General features: G+C 49.6%; 1 protein-coding gene across 1 annotated transcript in view; it reads right to left on the minus strand.

Annotated features, from left to right (window-relative positions):
• Positions 1 to 1,335: 1,335 nt before the first annotated feature.
• Positions 1,336 to 9,860, minus strand: part of SHISA2 (shisa family member 2) — a 37,631-nt gene continuing 29,106 nt past the window's right edge. Inside the window, exons 2-3 of the mRNA XM_042781172.1 lie at positions 9,680 to 9,854; positions 1,336 to 1,889 (exon numbers count right to left, since the gene is read on the minus strand). Of these exons, the coding sequence (XP_042637106.1) occupies positions 1,336 to 1,889; positions 9,680 to 9,854 (729 nt within the window). The remainder of the gene's footprint in view (positions 1,890 to 9,679; positions 9,855 to 9,860) is intronic.

Here is a 9,860-nt window from a genome sequence, read left to right on the forward strand (position 1 = left end):
GACAGCCTTGGAAACCCTGTGGGGCAGTTCCACTCTGTCCTCTAGGGGCGCTGTGGGTCAGAATGGACTCCACAGCAGTGGGTGTGGTTTGGGCTTTGCTTCTGCAGAGATGACAGCCTTGCAAACCCTATGGGTCTACTCTGTCCTCCAGGGGCGCTGTGAGTCGGCATCAACTCCACAGCAGTGGGTTTGTTTCAGTTAGTAGTCTCTATTGTCTGAAAAGCAGCCATTTTGGTAATGAGTAAAAAGGCTAAAGAAATCTGTCCCTGTGGTTAAAATCTTACTAAAGTCGCAGATTATGCTCAAAAAACCTCACTGTCAAGCATTTCTTTGAGTTTTCAATGGATGAAACAAGACATTTTATCTGATCAAGGCAGAAATGCGGACCCTCAAGTGTAACCACAGTAACTCTCCACACTCCGTTCTATACAGACCCGAGTGTGAAAACTGAACAGAATGAAATGACAAACTCTACCACGTGGCAAAACGAAAAGTAACTTGGGCAAGCGGCAGCTCACAGTTTTCCATTTTAAAAACATCTCATTATTGCATCTTCTCGGATGTCACCGGAAGGTCAGAAAAACTAAAAGATACCATGAAGAAGGGGATGAATGGTTTTATTATCACACCACCCACTATTTCAAGATTAAAAATAATCCCAGAGTTCTGAAATGTCTTCATGAGTTAAGGAACTCCACCATTCCTTTCAGTCTCTTTTTAACATAGAAAATCACTTTGTAGTAAGATGTCTACAGAAGGTAAAAAGCATTCAGAAAATAGACAATATATATAGATAGATAGATAGATTTTTTTTAACGTCAAAATTAAGATGAGCCCAGGAATTTCTGAGATCAGTGAGAAATTTCTGAGCATTCAGGTCGGTTTCCTTTGATGGTGACGATGTAATTCTTCTTCTTCTCGACCTTGGGTATTTATTTAAAAAAACAGCCCATGAGAAAGGGAGGTTAGGGCAGTTATGATTGTGTACAGATTAAAACAAAATAGAAATAATAATAATAATCAAAACCCTTAATCCATCAGTCCACACAATTCTTTTGACATCTGTACCTTGGGGGCATTTGAGGGCTCAGGCATCTGTCACCTAACCATCAGAAACAGCCTGGGCAGCTCCAGTAGATGCTCTTTCCCAGCTCAGATCAATCAGGCAGTGGGACGGGACAAACAGAACTGCAGAGTGAGACAGACCTGCTTCTGGTATGGGGCAAACGCTCCCAACACAAAGAATCATGTCCCAAGTCCCATTCACACGCGTGGCCTCTTGCTAGGAAGTGCCCCTCCATGTAGGCTCTCTGCAGTCTCCAACCCTCTTCAGAGTCACACAGTCACCGCTGGAAACATCTTTTGCTCACTGTTAGTGTGCGGGAAGGGGGACTGGATCTGCCTGTAGCCTGTCTGCAGGCCGTCCATGAAAGGGGGCATGGGTGGCAGGGGCACCGAGTCGTGTTGCACCGCGTACCCCACGTAGGGCGGGTGCAGGTACTGCCCCTGGTGCGGCACAATCTGGGTGGCCTGCTGGCAGTTCAGCACCGAGAAGTTGGTGGGCATGTTGACATACACGTTGTTCATGGTCCCCTCCGGCAGGCAGCAGTTGGTCTGCGACCTGGTAGGGGGAGCCCGGGCACCCGAGTTGGCACTGGAGCTGGAGCTGGCGGCCGTGCTGGACTGGCGGGAGGAAGACCCTCGCGACGTGCTGGCGCTAGGGATCATGGGAATGGTCTCCATCAAGCGGCTGCCGCCGGGGGCTCGGCTCTGCTGGGGCTCCTGCTTGGGCCGCAGGCATCTGCAGCAACAGGCCGCCACGAGGGACCCCAAGATGATGAAGGCGACAAACACTGAGCCCACGATGAGGAACGGGACGTAGATGGGCACTGGAGGAAAGAACAGAGACACAAAATCATGACTTGCTGTGCGTCTACAGCACAATTCTGCGATGAGCAGCATCTAGCCCCAGAGTGAAGGACTGCACAAAGGGGGTGGAGACGGCTTCTTCTGGCACCCTCTGACCTCACAACAAGAGTCACCATCAACAGCCCAACACTTAGTCCTACGAGGCCGAACATGCTGCCACCCTCCAGCCTTTTACCAATTCTAGCACCAACCGCCCCTCCCACGGGCACTCACTACTTCTCCGCTGGGTTCAATGATTCACTGCAATGGCCACACAGAACTCACAGACAATACTCACGATTATGTTTATTAGGGAAGTGACAGGCTACGATTCAGGTTCAGGATCACGCCCAGGATATAATTCTTAGATCAGGACAGTCTCCCCTCTGCTACATGCCCTCAGGCATGCCTCTCTGGCCCTTGCCTTCTGGTCTTGGCCTCTGCCCTGCTCGGGTGTCATGAAGTTCTTTCAGCTCTGCCGGAGAGATACACCGAGGTGCACCCCACCCCGCCAGCAAGCATCCTGCTGAGAGGCACTCAGTTTCCTCACTCCATGGGCCGGCAAGCTTGCTGCTCTGTCTTGGGCCTCTTGATTCCACTGCCCCCGTCCCTCAGCCAGCTGTCTCTGCCAAGGAGGTGCAGTGCAGGGATCTCGGGCCCTACCACACGCTCCACTTCACCTCCAGCTCTTCTCTCTCGATGGCAGTGAGATCTTCCCTCTGCCTCTAGGAAGGCTCACTGGAAGCCTGGCAGAGTGCCGAAACTAACCAATCCCAACATCAGAGTTGCATACACCTTATTTGCATGGTCCCAGCCTGCACTCTGGTGGGAGTTACGAAGACTATGGCTAGAAAAGCCAGACCAAGTAATTCACTGCACCACAACGACCGAGGCTGGTCCACTTGTTTGTTCATTATCAGCCGCCACAAGGGACCCCGAGATGAGGCTCTGTCCATTAGTGAGCGCTTAGGAAAGGCGGAATCCCTGGGTGGAGGTTCGAGTCCACCCATAGGCACCACGAAAGAAAGGCCTGGCAATCTACTTCTGAAAAAACCAGCCAATGAAAACCTTATGGAACGTAAGAGTTCTACCCTGACACACATAAGGGCACCACGAGTCAGGACTGACTCAACAGCCACTGGTTGACTGCCTGGCAGGGAAGGTGGTAAGAGCCCCTGAGGCATGGTACTCAGCTCCCCCAAAGTAAAGTGCTAATATTTACAGTTAAGACTTATCATTGCAATATCATTAGAGACATTTGGTTAAAAAAATAAAATCCTTAAGATAGAGTGGGAGAACAATTTTGAATAACGAAACTCAAAATTATATATAAAACAAGACCAGGGTTGCTGGTCTGATAGAGCCTGGTGAAACCCCTGAGACTATGGCCCCTAGCTGCCTTTCAGGTTTGGAACTGAACTCACTCCTGTGGCTTCCAGCAAAATAAAAGACAGGCTTATGGGGTGAACATTTACACCAGGTAGATACACTCCTTGGAGCGATCAATCATGGGAGAATAGAAGGGCTGTGTATGCACAGGGCAGGGGGCGGGCAGGAGTGCATGAGAGGGACGGACACAGGGAAGAGGTAACTCTGGGGAGAAAGTGGGAAGAGAGCTGTTACACTGTGGGAAACTGCAATCAATGTCATGAGACAAAATGTATATGAATTGCTGTATGGAAAATGAATTTGCTCTGTAAACTTTCACCCAAATCACAATAAAAATTAAAAAACAAAAAGAAAAGAAATCCATAAGCAATTATGGTTCTAAAATTGCTACCATACCTGAACTGCCCAAACTTTTGTTTGCCCAAATAGAGAGTTGAAAAAGTAAAATAGAAGAACTGATGCATTAAAGTTGTAGTGTTGTCAAAGAACACTGACTACACCAGCGACCGCCAGAAGAAGAAATCTGCCTTAGAAAAAGATACAACCAGACGCTCCTTAGACATAAGGATGCACAGACCGTGGCTCACCTACTTTGGACATGTCATCAGGAAGGACACTTTGGTAAAGCAGAGGGCCACCAAAAGCAAGGGAAATCTTCAATGAGATGGATGACACCATGGCCATGGCCTCAAACATACCAGTGATCACAAAGACCAGGCACCGCTGAGTTCTGTCACCCATCAGGTCGCCATGAGTTGGTGCCAACTTGAGGACAACCACAAGAACAGACAGTTGTAGGATCTGCCATAGTAACAATGAGTTGAAATTATTTAAAAGTCTTTTTTCTGCTCCCAAGAAAGTTATTTATACTCCGTAACCATTTTTAGCAAATTCTTTATTCACAGGCAGATGAATCTTATATTTAGGTCAGAGACTGTTGTTGTTGTTATGTGCCATCGAGTCGGGCCCAACTCATAGCGACCCCTCCTTGGGTTTCTGAGGCAGTATCCATATGGAAGTAGATTGCTCAACCTTCCTTCTGAAGAGTGAGTGGCTGGTGGGTTTGAACCACCAGCCTTCTGGTTAGCAGTCAAGTGCCTTAGGCACTACGCCACCAGGTCAGACACCAGCTACTATCTTTTCTCAATAGTATGTAAGGTGCAGGAGGTCAAACAAGGGCAATATGTGTGTGTGTGTGTGTGTGTGTATTTATATAAATATGCACATATATGTCTAAGGAGCTCTGGTGGCAATAGTGGACAAGGCATTTGGTTGCTAACCAGAAGGTCAGCAGCTCAAACCCACTAGTTGGTCCATGGAAGGAAGATGGGGCAATCTACTTTCGTGAAGAGTTACAGCGTCAGAAACCTAATGGGAGTCACTATGAGTCTGAATCAACTCGATGGCAGTAGTTTCGTTTTGGTTTATCTATGTCTTGCTGAGCTGAAGTGCTGGCTGTTGGGTGGGGACCAAGCACAAGGCATTGGACATTGGAAATAGAAAGCTACTGAAGCCTGGAGGACAGTGATCCCAGCCGGACAGCAGAGCAGCACTGCTAAAAGGACATGGAGGTGGCATCTTCTGACCTCCTCCAACTTCACAAGAGAAAGACAGAATCACCATCAGCAGCCCAATGCTGATTCCTATGAGGCCAGACATGCCGCCAACTTCCACCCTTTTTAACAATTCTGATGCCAACATCCCTCCCATGGCACTCACTACTCCTCTGCTGGGTTTGATGATTCACTGCGAAGGCCACATAGAACTCACAAACAATGCTCACGACTACGGGGCTTATTAGGGAAAGTAACCAGCTACAGCTCAGGTTCAGGAACGCTCTCAGGATACAATTCTTAGATCAGAACAGTTGCCCAGCTGCTATGCCCTCAAGCACGCCTCTCTGGCCCTTGGACTCTCGGCCCGGCCTCTGCCCTACTAGGCAGTGTTACAGAGTTCCTTTAGCTCTGCCAATAGATGTACCCCACTCTGCCAGCAAGCCTCCTGACCCAAGGCACTCAGCTTTCTCACTCTGTGGACCAGAAAGCCCATCTCTCCATCTCGTGCCTCTTGGTTTCTCAGGTAAGTCTCAGCTGGGTCATCTCTGCCAAGGAGCTCCAGTGCAGGGATCTCAGGTCCAAGGACACACTCAACTTCACCTCCCGCTCTTCTCTCTTGACGGCAGTGAGATCCCCCTTCTGTCTCTGTTGTTGTTGCTGCTGTTTGCCGTCGAGTCGGCTCCAACTCATAGCGACCCCTCCTTGGGTTTCCGAGGCAGTATCACTACGGAAGTAGGATTGCCCAACCTTCCTTCCAAAGAGTGGCTGGTGGGTTTGAACTGACAGCCTTCTGGTGAGCAGTCAAGTGCCTTAGGCACTATGCTACCAGAGCTCCTCTTCTGTCTCTAGGAGGGCTCATTTTAAGCCTGGCATAGTGACAGAACTAACCAATCCCAACATCAGAGTTCTATACACCTTATTTGCATGGTCCCCCCCAATAATCTGGTGGGAGTTACAAAGACTATGGCTAGAAAAGCCATACCAAGTGATTCACTGTACCACAAGCATGAAAACCATACTGAGAAAAAAATATATGGAGCAATGAGACATTTGCTCAAGGAAGGTGAGCTGCCTACAGAGAGCCAAGAGCGTGCCCAGGTAAGACTAGGGGAGCTGGGGAGGGCGCAGGTAAGCCCAAGACTGGACACTGTGTTCTGGGAGAAGAACTCCAGGGACAGCCTGGAGAACATAAAGCAACAGTCAAGATGCATAACAAGTGAGGTTTATTCTGAAAACCTGGGGAAAATAAAAAGAAGAACCTTTTTCTAAAATCAATCTTGCACTCTATTTTACAACTCTATTACTTTATATATATATATATATATATATTTGGAAGCCCTACAAGGCTTTCTATAAAGATCTCAGAAGAACTGATGCATTTGAATGGTGGTGTTGGTGAAGAATACCTAAAGCACCATGGACTACCAGAAGAATGAACAAATATGTCCTGGAAGAAGTTCAGCCTGAATGCTCTTTGGAAGCAAGAATGGCCAGACTTTGTCTCTCATACTTTGGTCAGGTTCTCAGAAGGGACGAGTCCCTGGAGAAGGGTCTCATGCTGGATAAAGGAGAGGGTCACTGAAAAAGCGGAATATCTTCAATGAGATGGATGGACACAGTGGGTGCAATGATAGGCTTAAGCAGAACAACTACTGTACGATGGCACAGGACTGGGCAGTGTCTCACTCTGCTGTACATGGCATTGCTGGGTCGGAACAGCTTGATGGCACCTAACTGCAGCAAGGCTTTTGGATGCTAGACCCACAGGGGGCAGGACCAGCAGAAAGGAGCTTGCAGAATACCTCTGAGCCCCATCTGTGGAACTCCACCCTGCGTCTTCTAGGACCTTACGTTTCTGGTATGTTCTGGATGGAGCTCCTTGACTCTTTGATTAAACAGAGATTGGAGCTTAGTGGTGTTGGCAAAACATAGTGCCTGTGCAGTTGTGGGGGACAGATCTTTGGGAAGGAGAAAGTGTCAAGCTCTCCAGAACCTCTAAGGTCGGCTACTTTAAATATCACCTGGCTGAGAAGGAAGTTCTGGTGGTATAGTGCCTATGGCATTTGACTGCTAACCAGAAGGCTGGCAGTTCAAACCCACCAGCCACTCCTTGGAAGGAAGACGGGGCAATCTACTTCCATAGAGAAATCACCTTGGAAACCCAAGAAGGGGTCGCTATGAGTCGGGATTGACTCAATGGCAATGAGTTTGGTTTTTTGTTTTGGTCCATGAGAAGAGTGAATTTTCTTATTACACTCTTCCTGACTGCTCTAGCCTTCTTGAATCAGTGCTTTTAGAAAAAAGTTCCACATGGAGTCATGGGCAGAAAAATTCCGTACAAATAAAAAGTGCTTTATAAGTACAAAGGCTGGTGACTGAGTTCCAATGCTGAACAGAGCAATGTATCTCACTGCCGAGTGGATTCCAAGCCACAGCGCCCCTAGAGGACAGAGTGGAACTGCGCCCACAACGTTTCCAAGGCTGTCAATTTTTACAGAAGCAAAGCCCAAACCAAACCTTGCAGTCAATTCCGACTCACAGTGCCCCTAGAGGACAGAATGGAACTGCCCCAGAGGGTTCCCAACGCTGTAAAATTTCTAGGAAGCAGACTACTACATCTTTCTCCCATGCGAATGCCGGTGGCTTCCAAACACTGCCCTCTGGGTGCGCAGCGGAGCGCTTTAACCCTTGCACCAGCTGACCTCCTAAGCACTATCTAAAGTGCCCCTTTAACAGGTAGTAACACTTGCCCCTGAGTCTGCAGCACAGTCGGTTTAGCAAGAGTATTTCTGTCCTAATTACCCTATCTCTTCAGGCTAGCTAGAGTTTTGGAGCAGTGGCCTCTGGGATTTTTCCTATCCATTTTATCTAAATTATTTTTATCTAAATTGCATTCCTTAAAATAAGAAACCAGCCTCTAAATAAGTTATCAAAGAAGTAAACAAGTAACAGTAAAGCTGAAGGGGGGGGGGAAACACCACTCCAAACATGAGAGTAAAAACCTAGCTGAAGTCAGTCTAAGTACGCATAATGATTTTTGGGGAGTAAATAACTGTTGTCTTGCAGGATTTTTAACCGGAAGCGTTAATGATGGCCACAGGGTGAAGAATGCTGAGTTGCTTAAGCAACCAAAGCAAACCAAAATCAAACACGACTGTCATGGAATCCATTCCAATTCCTAGCCACTCCCACTGGGTTTCCAAGGTGGTAAATTTTTACGGAAGTAGATTGCCTCATCTGCCTTCCACTGAGTGGGTGGTGGGTTTGAACCGTCAGCCTCCTGGTTAGCAGTCAAGTGCCTTAGGCACTAGGCTACCAGAACTCCTAGTTATTAGCCTTGAAGAAATCACAGAAGTTCTTTAGACCATAGTTTCTTCACTGTCAGGATTGGGAGGAGGCCTTTTCTACCTCCTCACAAGTTGGCAGTGAACAGGTCTAATATTCTGACACACATCAGAACAAATAAAGTTGTTGTTGTTAGCTACTGTTGAGCTCTGCGTCACCAGAGCTCCCTTACAAGCAATCAGCACTGCTTAACTGGGCAAGTTGTCCTTGACTGCGGAAGAGCATGGTAAGGAATAGAGTTTTTAGGGAGAAAAAGGGTTAAATAGTACGGCATCCTGCCTCCCGCCTACTGGTTTGTCCGGAGACTGCCGCCAAACCCAACTTCACAGGCACATCACTGCAGCGGAGCCGGTGGCTTTATTCCGTTTTTCAGACTATTCCGTGGCCACACACACTGCCACTCTGCTTGCGCTGTGAGATGGCATTTTTCTAGAATTATCCTCGGTTCTTCTCGTTTCAGATTCAAGCAGCGGAACAGGGAAGAGATGCACGCTAACAAAACGCTTGACTGCAAAGACAGCAGCAGGGGTTGGGCCTGCCTCTCACCAGGTCCCAGGAGACAGCTCTGTAAACATAGGAAGCCACTCACCGCCAACCTCTCAGGTAGCTGACACCGGGGGCTCGGATGTTTAGTCCTCTAGGGTAACAGAAATTGCCTCAGAAAAAGAAGACACAGACACACACACACACACACACACACACACACGTCTGCCACCTGACCTCTATCCCCCCACCCCAGAACTGAATCCTCCGGCACACTCCCACTTGGCTACTGGTGCAGACTCTCTAGGGAGTCAGCCGGCGAGGGCTTCTGAAGAGTGGAGGAGGGGAAAGCGATCAAATTCCTTTGAGGACTTGTTTAGTTTGCAACTCTGGCTTTGGCAATTGGGGTGGGGGGAGGTACTTGGGGCGGGGGGGGCACAGAGCAAGGTTGGGCTGGCTCTGACGTCACACCCAATAAGTCGGATGTGGCAAGAACTGCCCAGAGACCCGAGAGGCCTGGCCAACCGGCAAGGGGACGGTTAGTTTCCCAAGTCTGCTAAAATGCATCACCCACAGCAAAGCCCTACACCCCTGCCTTCCTTCTGGGAGGGCTTCACGGAAGGGCCCCTCCCAGGCCCTCTCCGAAGGGGCGCGTCCCCGACGTTCCCTTGGATACCTGCCCCCCCCCAGAGGCACCTCTCACTGGAGGTTAGACATATGGAGACAGGAGCTATGCGAGGGGCACACAGGGTGGAAGGAATGTGGCTGCTGTCTGCAGCCCACTTTGGATGGTCTTCTCGGGAAAAGCCCAGCTACAGACCGGGAAACTGAGACCAGGGCGGTGAGCCGGGGCCCCACTTCGCACAAATCACTGGGTGGCCCAGAATGGCCGCTCCGCAGGTGTTGGCTGCATGTCCGCGCTTCTATTTCTTTCCCCCGCTCAGGCTCCCGCGTCCGCGCCTTGCTCCGCTTCCTCGCGCGCAGCCGCGCCGTCCTACCTGCTGAGCCGTCGGGGCCGTCTTTGTCCGCCCGGCCGGGCTCGCCGGCGCCCTGTTGCTCGTCGTTGTCGCAGCCGCCCTGGTCCAGGCGCGCCTCGGCGCTGGAGCAGCAGTAGCGCAGGGCGCAGCTGCCGCAGCAGATGGTGGCGTCGCCGCCGTCGAAGCGCTCGGGGCACTGGAA

This window comes from Orycteropus afer, unplaced genomic scaffold (genome assembly GCF_000298275.1).
Source record: "Orycteropus afer afer isolate SDZICR_OR568_19922 unplaced genomic scaffold, OryAfe1.0 scaffold00092, whole genome shotgun sequence".
Lineage (NCBI taxonomy): Eukaryota > Metazoa > Chordata > Mammalia > Tubulidentata > Orycteropodidae > Orycteropus > Orycteropus afer.